Source organism: Sorghum bicolor, chromosome 6 (assembly GCF_000003195.3).
Source record: "Sorghum bicolor cultivar BTx623 chromosome 6, Sorghum_bicolor_NCBIv3, whole genome shotgun sequence".
NCBI classification, from domain to species: Eukaryota; Viridiplantae; Streptophyta; class Magnoliopsida; order Poales; family Poaceae; genus Sorghum; species Sorghum bicolor.
In genome coordinates, this window is record NC_012875.2 from 58046806 (window position 1) to 58066613 (window position 19808).

Sequence of the window (19808 nt, forward strand, 5' to 3'; positions counted from 1 at the left end):
CTTGAGCTCCAGTTACTGGATCTATATTTCCATTTCGCTTCTTTACAGAATTTTGACGGTACCCATGCTTCATTTTGGAATCTTCCTTTACTGCTAGCTCTGGGTTTTTTTTTTGAAGAGAACACCCGGGGGGGGGGGGGGGGGGGGGGTTGAGCGCAAGCCGGTGATGGAGGGTGCTAGGCACCAAAGTGGCTCATGGCGCTAGCTCTGGGTGTTGCTGGCAATAGCTTAACAGGTGAAATACATCCATCAATTTGCAAATTGACAAGTCTTCGGTTTCTGGACATATCAGACAACAATTTTGCATGGCTTATACCAAATTGTAATAACAGCAAGCTCAACCTACAGTTTTTTAACACATCAGGGAATTCTCTCTCAGGCTTCCCAAGTGATTTTTTCGATGGTTCCTATGTTACAGCTCTAGATCTAAGATATAATCGGTTTATAGGCACTCTTGACTGGATCCAAGGTCTTTCCCAAGTTAGGTTGCTTTTGTTAGGAGGGAATAGGTTTGAGGGACATATCACCCCTAACAATCTGTGCCATCTCCAATACTTGAATGTAATCGACTTGTCACACAACAAACTTTCTGGTCCATTACCACATTGTATTGGTGGCATCTCGTTTGGACATAATGAAGCTTACCTTCCATCCTCAGTCTTTGGCTTTGATGTTCTCGTAAAGGGTTTTCCTGCTTGGGATTTGGCTGTTGTTGGTGTTTCTTCTAATCGCAGTATCCGGTTTGAACTCCAAGGCTTCACCTTCCCCACTAAAGGGAAGCTTTACACATACGGTTACGGTTTCTTCAATCTGATGTTTGGCATCGACCTGTCTGCAAACATGTTATCAGGAGATATTCCTTGGCAGTTGGGAAATTTGAGTCACGTCAAATCTCTAAATTTGTCACGCAACAACTTTACCGGCCGAATTCCTCCAACCCTTGCAAACATGAGTGCAATAGAAAGTTTGGACTTGTCCCACAATGAGCTCAGCGGACTAACCCATGGGAGTTAACTCGGCTGTGGTCACTAGAGGTGTTCTCTGTTGCACACAACTTGTCTGGATGCATACCGGACTCTGGGCAGTTTGCCTCGTTCAACATGGACAGCTACCAAGGCAACACGAACCTCAAAAACATGGCGACGTTGGGGAATGGGTGCTCTACTGCCTCAGCCCTCAGGTCCCGTTGCCCCTGCTGCACTGGATGATGCGGGTGCCAAGGATGAGGATGATCCAGTCCTCCATGTGGTCACTATAACACTCCAAAATTTTTAATTTTGGGTTGTTATTATAAAACACTAAATAAAATGAATGATTTTTAATATATGGATAAAATTTGCCGATAATAGTTTAGATTTTCATATATTGTTATTAAAAAAATGGTGCTTTTCAAATATTTTGGAATTAATTAGACGGGCTTTAGTTGATGTGATGCTTGCTTGTTACTTGAGTTGTGTGTTTTTGAGTGTGCTAGGTTTTAAAAACATGTTTAGACGCCGTCCGATCCTTTCCGAGAATTTTCTAGACTTTTTCGGGCTTTTTCCCATTTTTTTCTAGAACAAAATCTATTTTTTATATGCTCTAAAATTCTTTTTCATGGACACCAAAAACTTTATTTGGATTGATCAACTCTAAATATATCTCTAAAAGTTTTCCTTTAATTTTTAGAATTTTGGAAATATTTTTCAGGGCTTTAAAATGATTTCAGCTTTTTTGGAATTATTTTTGAACTAAAAATGAATTTCTAAAAATCCCGAAAATAATAATTTTTTTGAAACTTTTCCAAACCCTAGACCTATATATATATGCCGGCGTAGCTCTCGACGCGCTGATTCCAGAAGTACAACTCTTATTTCGAGCCGCCGCTCGTAGCCCCGCAGATCCAACGCCGGCGAGGTTTTCCGGCCAACTCCGGCATCCTCTGCAAAAACCGTAACCGCTGCGAGGTTCGTCTCGTCATTCTCTACACCGGCACGCCATCCTTTTCTCGAATCCGTGGTCATTTATCGTTTCCCTAATCTCTTCTTCTCTTTTCCGGCGAAGTCATCCATGGACGAGCTCATTCTTCATCTCCTTCGGCCGGCACACCACGGTGCCCTTCAGACCAGCAGCACCGCATCACGCAACCCCCAGCCGAACCCGCGCCCTGGCCTCGCGCGCCCTGCGCTGGCAGCAGCCATGCCAGCGGTGCTAACCAGCTGCCGCCGGCGTCCAGCCCATGCCGAGCGAGCATTGGCCGAGGAGCCCGCATACGGGTCCACGCCGCGGTGGCCTCGCGCTGCCGCTCCGAGCCTCTGGCTGGCCGGCCGGCCAGGCCCCTCCCCTCCCGGCGTGATGCAGCCTCCATGGACAGAACGTGAACACGTGATGGACAAAAAGACCAAGGTAGAAGATGCTTTTATTTACGGAATTGCCACTGAACGAGATTAGCCGTATTTTAATTGTTTGAATTCTGATTTGAGTCGTTCCAGTTGCGTTAGATTCATGTCGTCGTGTTCTACGCAGTAGTGCAAACATTTATTATGTGACTCATTTATACATTTATTGATTGAAATATAATTTGTTTAATATTTATTTAATAAAGTTCTAATTAAAAGCCACCTAGAGTCGTAATTTGGTTCTCATTGTATTGCGATCATGTCGGTGTAAACTACGTGTTAGAGACGTTGTTTTTCATGTCTCATATTTTTGAATATGGTTAATTTGTTTAATTTTTATTATCCTTTTTAATTAATTAAAAACATTTAGGGTTTACACTCCAGTCTTTTAATAGTCAAATATTAACTTGATTAATAGTAACTTAAATGTTTCTTAATTATAGTTTATTTAGTTAAACATGAAGCATGTAATTAATTTGGTTAATATTTATCTATTGCGCCTTGTAATTAAAAGCAAGTTAGGTCTATATATTGGTCTTTCATAAGTTAACTATAATATGATTAATATCGACATTAATACCATTCTAATATAACTCACTTAGTTCAATGTCGAGCCATCAATGCTTTTGTTAGTTTTTTTCCGCATGTTTTATGTTTCTAAACCATAATTAAGGTTTATAAAAGGTTCTTTCTAAATAAAACATAATTTAATTAATGATTGCACATTTGTTTCTAAATAAAAGTAACATATGGAAATATTGATCTTTTTATAATTACTTGTCAACTTAAATATGTATTTATTAATTATTAATTTGCCTTGTTTAAATATGATCATATAAAGTTGTTTTAGATAAATTTGATTAGTATTTATTCAATGCCTTTTTGAATTTGAAGTAGTTTAGGTTTATCTCCGATCTTTCATAAATTATATTAATTATATAATATCAACATAAATGCCTTGTTAGTTATGACTTGCTCAGCTCAACTTTAAAAATAAATAGTGATTCTAATTAAGTTGCTCTCACTCGTTTTATATTCTGTAAGCTATAAATGTTAAAATAGTTTAAATAATTTCTATAATTATTTATAAATAGAGTATGACTAGAACTATACTTCATCTTTGATAATTATGATTTGTTTAACTCTATTTTATGACTTTTCTCTTGAATATCTGTCACCATAATTCATCTACTAAAATAATCCAAGCGTATAGTCTCTGTTCTCCGTTATGATACAAACCTCGAAAGTCGTGTCCGATTAACTATAGCTCCGTTCTCAATCATTCTTGCGTTATCTCGATCGTAGCAACAAGCCGTGTCGTTTAGTGCGCTCTTTCTAAGCTTTTCTTTTAATTGTCGTTTGTTCTTAGTCGTGATTGTTGTTTGTCTGTTTGTGTTGCTTGGTTGCTACGAGTAGAAGAAGCGTGGTTCGTCAACAGTGAAGATCAGGAGCTGAGGACCGACAGTCGAAGCAGAAGATAGATATCAGAGGATAGAAGTCAAAGAATTCTGAGCAGATATACACTAGGAATAAAGGCAAGTGCAGACACCGTTTGATCATTTTGAACCTACTCATTAATGTCATTTACTTTACATGCATGTGTCCAATGAATGCAAACCCTAAGGACATGACTAGCTTTACTTACCATTCCTTGTTCACCTGGGGTTATGTATATGGGTAGTCTAGGCTATACTAGGTTTGCTTAGCTGCTCTACTCATCTTATACACATGCTTAAACAAGAATTACTCTCTACTTAACTTGATGCTTAAACTGTGCTGAACCTTTGGTCACTGCGGTGATGGCGATGTTGGATGCTTACGAGCATCGTGATGATGGTGGTGACAGGGGGAGCGGGTACTGTTGGTGGTCCGGTTTGCCGGGCGTACCCGTCTCTGCTCTCCATAAGGACTTAGTCAGGGAGCGGCCCCCTGGAACATACAGTGCAGCTCCAAGCTATATGACTCTGGCTTGACTAATTAGCAGGACCTCCACTAGTAGGGTGTTACTTTCCGGGTAGGCGTGAGGAAGTAACTTGGGTAATGAATATTAAGTTGTCGGTTGATCGGTACGCCATGGCTATGGGTATCGACTGCCGAGCGCCCCGGCAAAAACTTGCGAGTGGCATCCTATTAGTTGGACCCTGTGAAAGGTCTCGTAGTGAGACACTGCCTGCTCACCTTGGCAGTGTTTTGGGGAGTCATGACCCCGGGCAAATGGGAATCACGACTTGGAGTGAACGTGTACACCTCTGCAGAGTGTAAAACTGATATATCAGCCGTGCTCACGTTCACGAACGGCCCAGACCCTCACTTGATGAGCAAATTGAATTCACTGGATATTTGGAGATGGAACTTGGCGAGGTTGCTACCTCGTGTTTTGGCGGAATGACTATTCCGTGTTGGCAGGATTGCTATCCTGTGTTAATAATTGGGGTTAATCCCTGGACTACTATAATTATTAGGATAGTCATTTAAAAGATGCTAATTACTACTTACACTAATTAAGGGTTGGGTTTATGCTACTCATACTTAGTAGTAGGTTGTTCTAGTAATAGTCATAATTAAAAGTGATCAAGTAAAATGCTACCGCAGTGAAACCAAGTCAGCTTTACCTTGTTTTAAGCCTTGCATGTCATTACTTTCCGTCTGTGCTTGCTGAGTTCGACATGAACTCACCCTTGCTATTTTCTCCACACCCCTAGTGTGTAGTAAAGTGCTGCTCAGAAGAAGAACAAAGATGCTATGGAATTTTTCTAGAAGCTTATCAGAAGTGCTTGGCGTACGGAGCCCCCAGTCAACCGTCCCTGAGAAGAATGGAGCCTAAGAAGTTCTAGCTATTGTTTCCGTGTACTCTGATGTTTGTAAGTGTTAATATAAATATGTTTTCCGCTATATATATAACATTGTTTCTGATATTTCTATTCTTTGTTGTATGTTTGGATTTTCTGGGCATATATATGACTACTTTGGTCTTATTTTAAAAGCCAGGGTGTGACAGTCACCACTTGTTCGTTCGTGATGGCATTTTGGGCCACGGTTGCATTCTCATTCTGTCACTCATATGGACGCTCTGCCATACTCAATCTGTAGATCAGATGGCCACACCTGCATCTGCATGGAAATAAGTAAGAGGCGATGGTGACATTCTGTATTGACCATCTCATCTACTTAGCTTGCGACTCAGAATGATGAGGAAGTAGGAGGTATGACATGAATGGTTTGGACATGGAAATCCCTACTAGTTGTACTAATTAATTCTGCTGTGTAGCGATAATGAGAGCTTCCCTTCAATCTCTAGTGTTTTTTTTTAGAATTGCGTACAACGCTGACGTCCACAACACACACGCACATCTCTAATCTTACTCCTACGAGGGGTTAAGTAGACTCTCTTTCTCATTCTTTTTTTCTTTTTGGGAAAAAAAAACTCATTAGCTCTTCATATCCACGATTACCTTGTTAAGTCGGATACTCCGAAGCATACCAGTTACCAGATTCAGAAATTTGTACTGTAGTTCTTTGTCTCTTTCGATTTCTAGCTCACACAACAGATGAAGAACTCCAATGCTAGCAGAAGGCAGGTGGAACCTGAAGGGTCAGGCATCTTGCTATAGAAGTTATATGTGCAATCTTGCATGGGACATGAAATGCTTCGAGATTTGACGTACGAACTAGGAAGGCTCTGTATATGGTTATATGAAATGAACAAACTTCAATTTTGATTATTTTTCCACATGTAGTATCCAAGTTCATATCTTCGAAGAAGTTAATGATTGTACTGTCACTATTTTCCCTGAGAATTCAAACATCACACTGTACTTCATCATAACAGGCTAGCAGTGGGAAACACATACCACTATCACAATAAGGTTAGTATACGTGTGTTCCAGTCAAGACTAACTGCTAGTCAGCAAAGAATACTAACCCCTCCTCTTGCTTGTTCTTGATGACCTTTTACCCTTGCCTCCAGAATCTGAAACCGTAGGAAGTGGAACCAGCGTACCACCCTTGACACCGTCGTTCTTCTCTATTGACTTCTGCAGCTTGATGGAAAATTTGAAATCCTTTATCTGCAAGAATTTTACAAGTGTCAAGGAGTGGCCCTTATTACTGAACAACAAATACCACCCTCTGAAAAGGTATTACTTTACACAAAAACAATGAAAAACACCTGCTCTTCCAGATCGAGAATCATTTCGTCCTTCGACTTCAACTGTGCTTTTTCCCTGTCAATGCATACTTAATTATCAATATCAACAAACAAAAAGGAAAACTTGTAGTCAGAAGAAAGTAACAGAGTGACCTTTTCACTGAACTGGGACTTAAAAATATATATAGTTCATTGGATCATTGCAAATACCAATGACTTGGTTACTTCAGTGGGTGTCATTTGTAGCCTTATAGTATTGTATCTGTTTTTGAAACCATAATAACACTGTCTCCTATTTGCAGAAATCAAACACACCTTTCCTCTATATCTCTTAGTGTCTGACGCCACATGTCTTGGCTCCTAGTAAGTTTTTCATTCATCTGCAGAAAGGCAGAAAATATCAACACGAGTCATTAGTTATAATAATGCTAACAGCAGGCTGTGCTTGATAAAAATGCATGAGATAAAAAGCTCACATCTGCAACTTTCTTCTTCTCCACAATAAGGTTCTCAAGCTTAAGTTGCATCTCTTGAAGCTTATCATTTACAGCTTTATCAACAGCTTCAGAAATTTGGTGCTCCTTGTTTCTTTTAGCCTCAGACAACAGGCCCTCATAATACTGTGAGTATGAACATTAGGCAGATGGATGCATCAGAGATAAACTACGTTTTCAACTGGCTAAGTCTGTACAATCAATACATCAGAGACAAACTTTGCTTTCAATAGTGGCATAGAAAATTTATGAAATATGGACTGCACCTCTCTCTGAGTTTCGAGTTGACTTGCCAGAAGGCGATTGTACTCATCCACAATCTATTGAAAAAGAGCACGGTGTAAGTAATTTATAAAACGAGATTAACAGCAAGACAACAAATCAAGTGAACTTAGAATTCTTACTGTTTCATCTTTGCTGCTGAACATAGCTCCACCCATGTCAGAGTCATCATTGCACGAGCAGTTTACACAGTCATCCCCAGAATATTTACATTTTGATTTGAACTTAGCATTCTTTGCATCACTCTTGGATTGATTCAGCCGATGTACAAAACTGTCACCAACATAGTCCCAAACACGCTGTGTTTCCAAATCTAGCGAATAGCAATGCTGAGTGTCTTTCCAGTGCTGCTTCGCGTGGCCTTCTTTATACCTAGAACATGGAATCAATAATGGTAAGGTTGATTTTTTTTTTTTACAACTATAATGATAAGATTGATTGGCCAGGTACAGAGAGGTTCAACGAATGCCAAGCTGTGTATTTCAATCTTCTGGTAATAACTAATGTCTGCATCATTATAAACGAATGTCTTTCCATGTAGCAGTCTTAACTTGGACTACGTAATTATGTATGTAAAAATACTTTAATATGAACACCATTAAGATGGCAATGATTACTGACTTACAGAAGAAAATACTAATACCTCCAGCCAACTTTAGTTAACGTTTCAGACAAGAAATGTGGCTTGCATGTAGCTTGTTTTTCTTGTCTGAAAACATCAGCTTTTACTGACAAAAGGGGGTAAGTCAGTAATGGCATACCTTCCGCATCCAACAAAACCACATATCACACATATCCAGAGGTTTCCAGTGGTTTGGCAAACAGAACATGTAGAATTTTCAGACTGCTTCTGACAAAACTGGCATACCTGAAATGTAAACAGCTATTGGTAAAGGCCCAACTCATGCTCAATAAAGTTCCTTATGTGATAATGGAAAGGAAAGCGTTCTCATTTCTCATAATTCTCAATGCACTGGAAGTAACTCGATATCACTTCTAGTTGAAATACTGGCAATAATAAATTGGAGTACATAAGCAAGCATTTCCTGAGTATAATGTCCCTATGACTCACATGGTTACCATGACCAAACTCATTATATTTTCCTTGTAGTGCAATTACTTGGAAGATAAACATGTAGACATCTAGTGAATTCAGTAATCATTACTCCGTGTTATATATGTCCCTGCCTCTGGGTAAGTTCCTATTGGGTGCCCAGGATATCAAATTAGCAAGTGTGTGTGGTGGTGGGGGGGTGGGGGGGTCCAAACTGTTGTAAAGAATGTAAAGAATAGCAAGCACACCAGAAATTCACTAGTCGTCAAGAAGATTATGCGCAAATAACACAACTATAAATTTATATGAAGTACTTATTATTGCAAATCCAGTGCAATGTATATATCATAGAAAGAAATAATGAACACCACAGAAAGTCCATGTTTTAATTGTTTACTGCCCTAGGGCAAATGATGAAAGAGCAAAACAATCATTCATTACCGGACAGGATGAATTGGCCCACACGGAAACACATGAACATTGGAAAGAGTGATCACAAGTAGTTGCCAAAATCCCACTGATGTCTTGATCCAATCTTTCTGATAAATTAATACGTTAAGATGGCAGAGAACAGTTAGGTGTAACGTAAACATGGCAGACAACTTAAACAATCAACAAAATATGAAAAGTGAAAATAATAGATGAAGTGTTGCTGTTGCATCAAACAGAAAGGTATTTAAAGTTAAAACTATGGCCAGGAAAAATAAGAAATTTATCATCTAGTTATGAAGTGTCACATGTGTACATAATAATGTTGGTTAAACAGTACATGATTAGTTTTCTATTTTCCTCAAAACAAACTTGGATACACAGTTTCATACAACATAATCAATATGGGTATGAATTATGATCCTAGTAGGTTAGAAAGCTGCACCATGAAGGCAGCTCTAAAGTAGTTCGTCCAAAATTCAAAATTGATAGGCATTGGAATACGCTGCAGGAGTAAGGTTATTAGGTAAGCCTTCAAATAAACAGAACTCCAAACTAAATAATTCCAAAGACTTGTAAGTTCGGAAATTTTCTAGAGATGTTTTTCCAAGCATAGAACAGAAGTGCCTAAGTCTCTTCATCAGAGATCACAACATGAAGTCAAATGTGACACCATGGTGATGTGCACACATGACCATAAATTGTATTGCAGAGGCCCCAGGAAAAGAAAATACAAAACAGTAAGCTCACCAATGCAAACAGGACACATGGGAAGCTCAGTGGATCCAGCCGGTGGCGTTGTGGCAAGCTCTGAGGAAGGTGTATACTGCACAGAAGCTATAAACAGAACATGGCACACCTCTCGCTACACCATGGAACAAGAGTTAATCGTCAATTTAGCAACAGTCTCAAATATGATCAGAAAATAAACTGGAATTCAATTAAGAATATTAGACACCTCAGAGGTTGAGAACCTCCAGCCATTGAGATCCGCGTAGAACCTTTCAGCGCTATTCTGGTCCTCAAACTCCACAAGGACGCTGTACCGGTCCTCCACTCCATCATCCCTACCGTTCGAACAACATGTGTAAGTAAATTGCTCACTAAACAGGGCATGTTGCCATTTGCTTTTAAGGTGGTAACTGACCTGATGAAACGAATGTCGGAGGCACGGTCGAGGCAGGGACCGCAGAAGCGAACAAAGTCGTCCGGCGAAACGCGCGTCGGAACGGCGAGCACCAGGAGGCGAGTGCCGCGACATGCCTGCAAGAGGGAGACAGAAAACAACTGGCGTAAGCGCGCGAAAGGCAATAGGAGAGAACCTGAGGAATAGTGGTTACCGGGAGGTGCGAGTCGGAGGCGAGCTGCGGGGCGGCCGGCACGGACGAGGAGGAAGAGGTGGCTGCGACGGCCGAGGCGTAGGACGAGGAGGTGGAGGTGGACGACGACGAGTGGTAGAGGTGGATGACGCCGCGGGTGTGGAGGATCCTAGGGCTTCGGCCGGGCGCGGCGGGGATTGCGCCGGGGAGCTCGAGGGGAGGTATAGACGATGTGGTGGTAGAGGGGGGAGGGTGGCCGGAGAGCGGGGAGAGCGGATGGGAGGTGGCAGCGCCGCCGCTGCTGGTGCCGACTTCGTCGGCGGCGACTGCTGCCGGGGAGGCGGACGCGGCGGCGTCGGGGAAGTCGACGGACTGGATTCGCAGGACGAACATGATGGCTGGGTTCGCTGGGCCTTTGGGCCCTTTCCCTTCTTTTCGGCTGGACTTCCATTACTTCGGTTTTTGTTTTTGTTTTTTTAATAACTACGGTACTCCGTATTGCTTTGTTTTTCATCAGGCGATTTTCTTCCACTCTGGAGTCTGGACACTTTTATACGCAAAGTTTGCGTAGAGAATAGTTTTCATTCACTACTGGTATGCTCGGTAATCAAGACCTCAAATCTAATTTGTTACGACAAATGAATAGGTGTGAGTGTGACTCATGAGTATGGATGGCCATCGGGCCATGCCGGGCCGGCCCGGTCCAGACCCGGGCCAGGCACAAGCCGTAGTGTGCCGAGTCGACTTGGCCCGCGTGCCTGCCGTGCCATGCCTCATCGGCCCGCGTGTAAAGATGTCAATGGGGGCCCGTGACCCACGACCCGATAGGTATTTACTCTATTAGGGTACCAATATGGAGTGAAACTAGTACCTATGGGTACACAAACGGAGCAAACCCTTCACCCATTGGGTACGCGGGTATGGGGACATTCTAGTAGTCCCCATACCCATTTGGCCCAAGCACAGGCCCACGGGTTGACTTCGTGTCGTGCCGACCCGCGTAGCCCGGCGGGCCGTGCCAGCTCACAACCCGGTTTTGTAAAAAAATTTCAAAATAACCACACAACGACAATGATCACTTCACCAGCATAATGCCACAATCAATTTTTTACAACTCTCAACTTTTCAGATTCATAATCTTAGTCTTAGATCATAGAAATGACATCAAAAGACATGTAACATAAAAATAAGTTGTTTGTGCAATGTCCACGGAGGTGGCACCAAGCCGTTGTCGGGCCGACCCCTAAAACTTGGGCCGGGCCGGGCCAGCCCGCGGGCTCAGAGGTCGGCCCAAGCACGGCCTGCACCACCAGGGCGGGCCAGGCCGTGCTCGGACCGGGCAAAAATATCGTGTCGCGGGTCGGGCCGTCGTGCCTCGGGTTGCATGGCTTTCTATACTCATGAGTCATGAGCCACTCCACAAACCAATATATTTGGTGCGTTTGGCTTGACTTTGACTTATACGATTTGTTTGGTTGATACTTTCTTCGTTACAAATTATAAGTTATTTTAAGAATTTTGGAGTCAAAACATCCCAACTTTAACCAAATTTATAGAGAAAATTATAATATTTTTTTATATCAAATAAATATACTAGGAAAATATAATTGACAAACAATCTAATGTACTTATTTAATAATATAAATATTATTATCTTATCATATAAATTTGGTCAAACTTTAGATAATTTGACTCTCTAAAATTCTTAAAATGATTTATAATTTGGTGGAGGGAGTATCTAACATTTTTCAATCTAACAATCTTAGTCAAAGCTGCCACATGAGATGTGGCGAATAAACTCGAAACTACAAATGAAGCAGAGTTTTACATGAAACGTGTAACAAGTGAGTGATGATGCTAAAAAAATGTGGCAAGTCATAACCGTGTCATTGAACCAAACAATAGTATAACAACAATCAACTAAACAAGTCCTAAGATGTTGCAAATATTGGAATAACCTTGGGCTCTATAACATCTGTCTTCAAGACCAACACAACTCCATAAAACCCAGTCCAACTTTATGTGCAAATTTGACCCCACAACTCAGGCCTTGTTTAGTTGGCAAAAAATTAGGATTTTGTGTATTGTAACACTTTATTTGTATTTGATAAATATTGACTAATTATGGACTAACTAGGCTCAAAGAATTCGTCTCACAAATTACAGGTAAACTGTGTAATTAATTTTTATTTTCGTCTATATTTAATACTCTATGCATGTGTCGCAAGATTTGATGTGATGGGGAATCTAAATTTTTTGGTAAATTTTTTTAAAACTAAACAAGGCCTCACACACACCCGGAAGGCTCATGTTAGAATTACATTCACTAACTTTATGTGCAAATTTCCTGTGGCTATTCGGACTTGACCAGAAAATATTCGGACTTGACCTAAAAATCCCGATACTTGAAACTTGAACATGAGTTATTCGGACTTCACCTCAAAATATTCAAACCCAAATTACCCTATCGTTATTTCGGATGATAAGTATGAAAACCGTTTTTAGTTTGGGTAAGGCCCCGATACCTTATGTACTCGTTGTACCCAAAACAGTATAAACCTATATATGTGCTACTAATCGGTATTTGTGATATGCTGATTATTATGTATTTTCTAATGCCAGTTGTGATGCAGCTGGAACATGCTGATTTAAGATAATAATTTTTCATGTTTTTGTTCTAAAACAGTGCTGAGAGTTGTTTATGTTACTTAAACTTGCAACTATATTCATGCCTCTTATGTTTGTTATATGGTTTTACTGATTTTAGATATTTTTTTTAGGAGTACCAAACTTGAACCGAAATAGTAGGGACTATTTTCTCAAATAAAATAGGTATTCCCTCTTCTGTCCATAAAAGAATTCATTTCTAAAGTTATCAAAAGTTAAACATTTAAAACTTTGACCAAATTCCTAGAAAAAATGATATGATTTATGATATCAAATTAGTATCATTAGATTTATCACAGAATATATTTTTATAAGATTCAAATTTTATGTCATAGATGTTGTTACTCTTTTCTATAATGATAGTCAAACTTAAAAAAAGTTTGACTACCACGGATTCTAGAAATTCATTTTTTCTATAGACGAATGGGAGTACCAGTTTAAAACCAAATTTCTTAAAAACCTGAATTACCCAATATAGTTTTATTTCCTATTCCGAATGTCCACCTCTAACACCACCGCCTGGTTTCTTTTATTTGCACGTTGTACCGTCCATTCCGAATTTGTTTTCTTGTTTGTGTGGCTCTTCCCATAGTTGTTCAGAGAGAGAGAGAGAGAGTGACGATTGAACAACAAACAAACAATAACCTGCTTGTTCGTTTGATTTGTTGTAAGAAAAAAAATACTACTAAATAACTGGCAGATTCAGTTAAGCTAAATAGCAAAAGAAAGGATGCGATAAGATGATAATAACATGAATACACGAGTTATCACTATCCTCGAAGTCATACAATTTGTTTAAAGGCACTTCAATCGTAAAAATATATAGGCTTGTTTAGATCTACTCATTTATGCCTTGTTTAGTTCTAAAAACGTTTGCAAAATGGACAATGTAACACTTTCGTTTGTATTTGACAGATATTGTCTAATCAGGACTAAGTAGGCTCAAAAGATTTTTTTTGTGAACATAAACTTTATTAAAACTCAAACAGTATCTTTACAAGCAAGCGACACGACAAACTCTGGAAAAGAAGAAAAAAAGACCTGACTACTACTCGACCTAATAGCATAACGAGCAAGTTGATGTGCGGTGTTATTTTGAGCTCGACTAATCTTAAGAACTTTCACCCGGCAAAGATCCTCCATCCCTACAGTAGCTTCTTGAATGGTAGACCAAATCAAGAAACGATTCCTCAGCTTCCCTGCCACCACTGAACAATCGGTTTCCAGAATCATGGGGACCTCCGGCCAGCGCGCTGCAAGGATAATCCCTTCACGGCACGCCACAGCTTCAGCCTCCACTGCATCCCGGCAATGGCGAAGCAATCGCCAGGATGACAGTTTAATCCCACCACCATGGTCCCTGATGATCACACCTATTGCAGCTACACCAGAATCGGATAAGATTTGTCTCAAAAGATTTGTCTTACAAGTTACAGATAAACTATGCAATTAATTAATTTTTTTATCTATATTTAATGTTTCGTGCATGTGTCTTGCAAATTTTTTTTAGAACTAAACAAAGCCTAACTATAAGTTGCATTAGCAAGAGAATACTAGCTTCGCTAGTAGCTAATTGTTAACTTTATGGTAGGTAAGATATGAGCCGACTTATTAGCTACTCCAATCGGTTTGTCCTGATCAAAGTGCTGCCATGATTGTGTAAAATTGTAACGCAGGAAAAAAGACGAAAACACGAGCTGACCAATGTTACGACTTTGCCAACTGGCAGTCATGCCGTAGGAATGTGTCGTGTAGACCAAAGAGGAACGGTCAGCATCTCCACTTCTCCACGCACACATACGGAGTTACGGACATACCTCGACGATGATGACTACTCGTGCGGTCAGAGCAGGATTTGCGACAGTGTCCATCAGATCATCGGCTTCCCGCCAAAAACACGCCCGGACCTTTCTCCACGCCCAATGATCAGGTAGCCATTAACAGAACGACGCTCTATCTACAGGCCTACGGAGCACTACACAGCTCACATGACAGGTTTACCCCACACGAGCCGGGACCCGGTTGCCACTGTGAGGGCTCAGAGGCTGACGAGTGGAGTGGCTGCTGGTTTCTTCAGACAAAGCACGCCCTAATCGTACTCGGCTCTAGCTTTTGGAAGTAACTCGCCTCGGGACGCGCGACGAGGAAGTGGATTAGTAGACAATCAAGAGGGGGGCATCAGCTCCTAAGCAGGTGCAGGCAGCCTTTTGTCTTCTGATGCGACCTCAAGCAGTCGTCCTCGTCCTCGCCGTTGCCGCGCCCCATTTGTTGGTTGCATTTGCTCTCCTCAGCTCTGCACCGCGACCTCCACTTCGCTTGGCGCCAGCCAGCCATGTTCACGGACGGCATGTCGAGGCTGGCGGTGGCGGTGAGCGTCACGGTGGCGCTGAGCCTGGCCATCTTCCTCACCATCCTGGTGCTCCTCCTCGCGGACCTCATCTGCGCGCACCTCCGGCGCCGGCGGCTCCGCGCCGAGGCGTCCCGGTCGAAGCTCGGCCTGTCCCTGGCGACGACGTCCCCGGAGCGCGGCACCGACGACGCCGCGTCGTCGGTGGCCACCACGGCGGCCGCGCGCGAGGCGCTCGCCGGCACGCCGCCCTTCTACTACGCGCACGGCGTCCTGCACGCGCCCACCAGCACCAAGGACCTCCTCCTCGCCATCCCCAGGCTGGAGGGCGCCGTGTGGCGGTGGTCGCCAGCGCGCCGCTCCTCGCCGTCGTCGGGCTCGGGCTCCTCGGCGCGCGGCGACGGGTTCATGTGCATCTCCAACCCGGTGTACGACCGGGGCCAGGTGGCCGCGGCCGTCGCGGGTGCCGGTGCCGGCGGGGAGACGACGCCATTCGAGACGCCCGGCGCGTCGCCCTCGCCGTCGCCGTTCGGGATCACGGAGGAGTCGGACGCGTACGACGAGGAGGACGGCGGCGGGTTCTCCCCGCCGCTGTCGGCGATGAGGAAGCTCCCGCCATTGGGCGTTCTGGCCGCGTACCCACCACCGGCGCTGAGCTTCGCGGATGCCAGGCCGTCGCTGGCCACGGTGACCGACACCAACCGGGCCTCCTCGTCGTCGTCCGCCTACTTCTTCTCTTCATGGTCGTCGAAGTAAGAGATCACTTGTAATCTGCGCCGAATGTAGTGAGATGGACGTGCTTTGCAGCTTGATTTCATTCATTATTTTGGCCATTTTCCTTTGCAGTTTCTTGCACATTCCATCTGCACTAGCTTACGATGCCGTTTCTGCGTGCGAAAACCAGAGTTTTTGCTCAGTGTTTTATCCAAATAAATAACCCACCAAATTTGTTTCCACCATTAGCGCTAAATGCTCACGAGTATCTGAACTGAGGCCTTGTTTAGTTCGCAAAAATTTTCAAGATTCCACATCACATCGAATTTTTGGTTACATGCATGGAGCATTAAATAAAGATAAAAATAAAAACTAATTACACAGTTTTACTTGAAATTTGTGAGAGAAATCTTTTGAGCCTAGTTACTCTGTGATTGGATAATGTTTGTCAAATAAAAACGAAAGTGCTACAGTAGCCAAAAAAACCAAAATTTTACCAACTAAACAAGGCCTGAATGATTGGTCTCATTGCGAGTTTTGTGAGTCCTTCATCGGTTCTTGCATTGGGTCGATCGTTTCAGCAACCTGGGCACCGGTACAGAAGGGCCCCGTCGTGCTGTGTTCAGGCAGAGAGGCTGACATCGGCCCAGTGGGTCCTGACATCGAACCCAAGAACACTGTTGCATTAACCGAGCTGTAACTTTGTTGCACAAAAGGTGTCAAACTGTTGTTGACCACGCCACAACACACACGCAGACGCAGTATAGTACTCGATTACTCTGGCGCCCCCCATTGCAGTCTTGCAGAACGAAGATCATGTAGTAAATCTGAAAATCTCTCGTGGATGATGGACAAAGACACAAAGAGTGTGTTTGGTTGGCTTTCTAACTTGGCATTGTGCTTGGATGGGCCAGGTCTGGCTTGTTTGGTTGGCTGATCAAGCCCTGTAGCCTGGCTCCATCGGGCTCTCCGTACTGCCTTGGCCAGGCCCAAGAAGAAACACCAGGTTGGTGTTTCTTCTGGAGCCAGGCTCCGACGGGCTGGGCGTGAGCGCCTGTGGTGGGCTCATTTGGCTTGTGCTGGCCACCGAATAAAAGCGTGGTGTCACCGCCTGGCTAGGGTTTCAGGCGCACTGTTCACTCTCATCTCTCCCACTGAGCCGCCGTAGTTGATGAGTGGGTCATCCTCTCCCGTGGTGGTCGGGCACATGGCGCGCCATAGGGAGCCCAGGCTCTCGCGCACCTCCGGGCTGAGGTCGTCGGAGGGATCCAGGCGAGGGCGTCCCAGGAATCGGTGTAGGCGGCGGGGACGGGGTGTTCCGCGGCGAGGTGGTACTCGACGGAGACGACGAGGACGTTGGCGAGGCCTGCGAAGGTGCTACAGTAGGCGTGGAAGGTGGGCTGAAGGCGGAGCCGAGGAAGAAGCCACCGTCGTGGTAGTAGACGAGGATGGGGATGGGGAAATCGGTGCCGAACTCGGTGATGAGGATGGGGATGGAGAACTTGGTGGTTTAGCCATCGTTGACGAGGATGGGGAACTCGGTGCCGAAGTACACGATGTCGCGGATGGGGATGGGGAGCACCGCGGATGCCGGCGGCGGGTCCACTGGTGCGGCGGCTATCGGAGATCTGGTTGGGCTGAGCAGCAGGCACCGATGTTCGACTGCAGGAACCGCGTGGTGAGCTAATGACGACTCGAGCGTGATTCCTTTACAAGTGCGTCAGGAAGATGGGGGTGGTATGTGTACCAGACGCTTGGCCTAGGTGAATAAACTCCAGATTAGCGAATCAACCAAACACAGCCCAACTGAGCTTCAATGGGCTAGCCAACACTCAGACAACCAACCAAACAAAAACTTAACTCAGTCAGGCCAATTTCAGCCAACCTACCAAACAAGCCCATGTTGGCTAGAAAGAGCCAAGCCAACACTAACCAGGCTACATTCCTAGCCGAGCTAGGATTTAGCTAAGCAACCAAACGCACTCAAAGTGTTCGCGCAAGAGAAGCACACCGCCAACTTCTGGTGCCATCGGAACATGCAAAAGCTGTAGCTCGGCACGCCCCCTGCATGTGTTCGGTAACTTGCCGTTTGGTGATGCACATCTCGGGGGACACCAAAAAGAACCAAAAGGCGAGAGGCTTGCGTACGTATCTAGGCCATGGTGGCACACCACACCGTTGCAGTCGAGAAAAGGCGTGACGTGTAGTTATTTAGCCGTATGAAAAGCCTGGCGGAAACGTGCATGCATGCTTGTCCCGCGTTTGGGCAGTTCGGCTTCGCACTTCGCAGCAGCAAAGCCTGAGGGCTGAGGCGTCACGAGCCTTGGGCTTGACCTGAGCCACAGCCAACCAAGACGAAAAGGCAACCAGCGCCAGCGGTCCGGCGCCCCAGCCGCAGACGCCCAGACGGTTTTGTCTTTGCTTTCCCGGGCTTTTCGGCAGCGCCGTGGCTCTGCCTCTGGCCTCGTCTGGGCGGTCCCGGCGCCGCTCCAGTTCGTGCACCCTGTTGCAGCGTGCATGCATGCTTCGGCGTTTGGTAGCTTGGCGTCTCCCGAGTGAACGGCCCAGGCCGTGCTCTGTTTCTTGCTTACATTGTCAGCGTCAATCACTGGCTCAACCTCCAAAAGTTTATATACCAATGGATTAACATTATACTTCGAATGATCTCTGCCTAGGTTAAGGATGTGTTTGATTGTACTATTTCACGTATTGCCACATTTATATATTGTTAAATATTTAAATCTTGCTTAAAGTTTGCAATTTGGCATCACCCAAGCAAATCCTAATTTATATTTTCTGTAAAGAAATTTTAATAAAAACACATGAGGTTAATAAGACCTTTCTCTGTGAAAAGGCACATGGAGACCATTTTGGAGATTGGAGGGACCCTGCCCCCTCGTCCAAATAGGGCCTTGTTTAGTTCACCCTGAAAACCAAAAAGTTTTCAAGGTTCTCCGTCACATCGAATCTTGTGGCACATGCATGAAACATTAAATATAGACGAAAACAAAAATTAATTACACAGTTTAGCTGTAAATCACGAGACGAATCTTTTGATCTTAGTTAGGCCATGATTAGATAATATTTGTCACAAACAAACGAAAGTGCTACAGTGCCAAAAAATTCGCTTTTCGGAACTAAACAAGGCCTAGGTTCAGCACAACTTTATTTAGGCCCCATTTGGTTTGATCTGTTAAAGTTTACTACCCTTCACATCGAATGTTTACACACATGCATGGAGTACTAAATATAGACTATTTATGAAACTAAAAACATAGTTCGAGAGTAATTTGAGAGACGAATCTTTTAATGTGGCAGAATCTCCTGAATTAAGTGGCCCACATGCACCCATCATTGTCTCAAAGACTTCTGATCAGCGTGCACGAGTTCCAAATGACTCAAGAAGTCTGTCGGGTGTCCTCGGGAAACCCGAATCATCCACGTTTTAACTCATACAGGATCAACATGGAGTTACCACAACATTACAATATTTGTTACAAAAATAACTTACATCAGAGTGCGGAAGATTTATAACTTAATTTACAACATATGATGAAGTACAAACTTAACTAAAATTTTAAAAGGTGTGTACAGTAGCGGAAGCATCCTAGGTGAAGCTTCTAAGGTAGAAGAGGTGGATAAATCATGTCGCGCCCACCGACATGACCTCCATTAGCAGTCTAAGTCAGCACCTGCAACAGGGGTTATAAAACCCTGAGTACAAAAGTACTCAACAAGACTTAACCGACTAGAAAAGAGGTGAAGACTCAGGTATGCAGGCTATAGGGATTCAAAGTAAGGCTTTAGCAAGATCCAAACATTTCTTTTGCATAAAAGCTTACTAAGAGTAAAACCTACTTTCAAGTTTTAACTCAAAATCATCATTTATGACTAACCAAAGCTATTATCAAACTTGCATAAGCATACCACATCTTTCTTATACCAAAGATTCACTTATTACTACGATGATGGTACGA

General features: G+C 43.5%; 2 protein-coding genes and 1 pseudogene across 2 annotated transcripts; 2 read left to right on the plus strand and 1 right to left on the minus strand.

The window, feature by feature from the left end:
• On the plus strand, positions 196-5637 carry LOC110436513 (annotated as a pseudogene).
• On the minus strand, positions 6065-10545 carry LOC8068480 (RING finger protein ETP1 homolog). The gene is made up of 12 exons (XM_002448593.2): positions 10125-10545; positions 9932-10047; positions 9743-9851; positions 9535-9649; positions 8797-8894; positions 8063-8169; positions 7424-7673; positions 7286-7339; positions 7002-7145; positions 6841-6905; positions 6547-6601; positions 6065-6445 (listed from the first exon to the last, which is right to left on the minus strand). Exons 1-12 carry the CDS (start codon positions 10494-10496, stop codon positions 6296-6298), a joined length of 1635 nt encoding a protein of 544 aa, XP_002448638.2. The 5' UTR covers positions 10497-10545; the 3' UTR covers positions 6065-6295.
• LOC8079576 lies at positions 15001-16076 on the plus strand. The gene has a single exon (XM_002447172.2). The coding sequence runs from the start codon at positions 15103-15105 to the stop codon at positions 15871-15873; it is 771 nt and encodes a 256-aa protein (XP_002447217.1). The 5' UTR covers positions 15001-15102; the 3' UTR covers positions 15874-16076.

What these genes read in the sequence shown, in the direction of transcription:
- LOC8068480 (XM_002448593.2), bottom strand. Translation starts at nt 10,496, where the DNA reads ATGTTCGTCCTGCGAATCCAGTCCGTCGACTTCCCCGACGCCGCCGCG. An exon ending in CATGTGTCCTGTTTGCATTG is followed by an intron (nt 8,895 to 9,534) that starts GTGAGCTTACTG and finishes TTAATTTATCAG; the next exon opens with AAAGATTGGATCAAGACATC. An exon ending in TCAGCAGCAAAGATGAAACA is followed by an intron (nt 7,340 to 7,423) that starts GTAAGAATTCTA and finishes CTTTTTCAATAG; the next exon opens with ATTGTGGATGAGTACAATCG.
- LOC8079576 (XM_002447172.2), top strand. Translation starts at nt 15,103, where the DNA reads ATGTTCACGGACGGCATGTCGAGGCTGGCGGTGGCGGTGAGCGTCACG.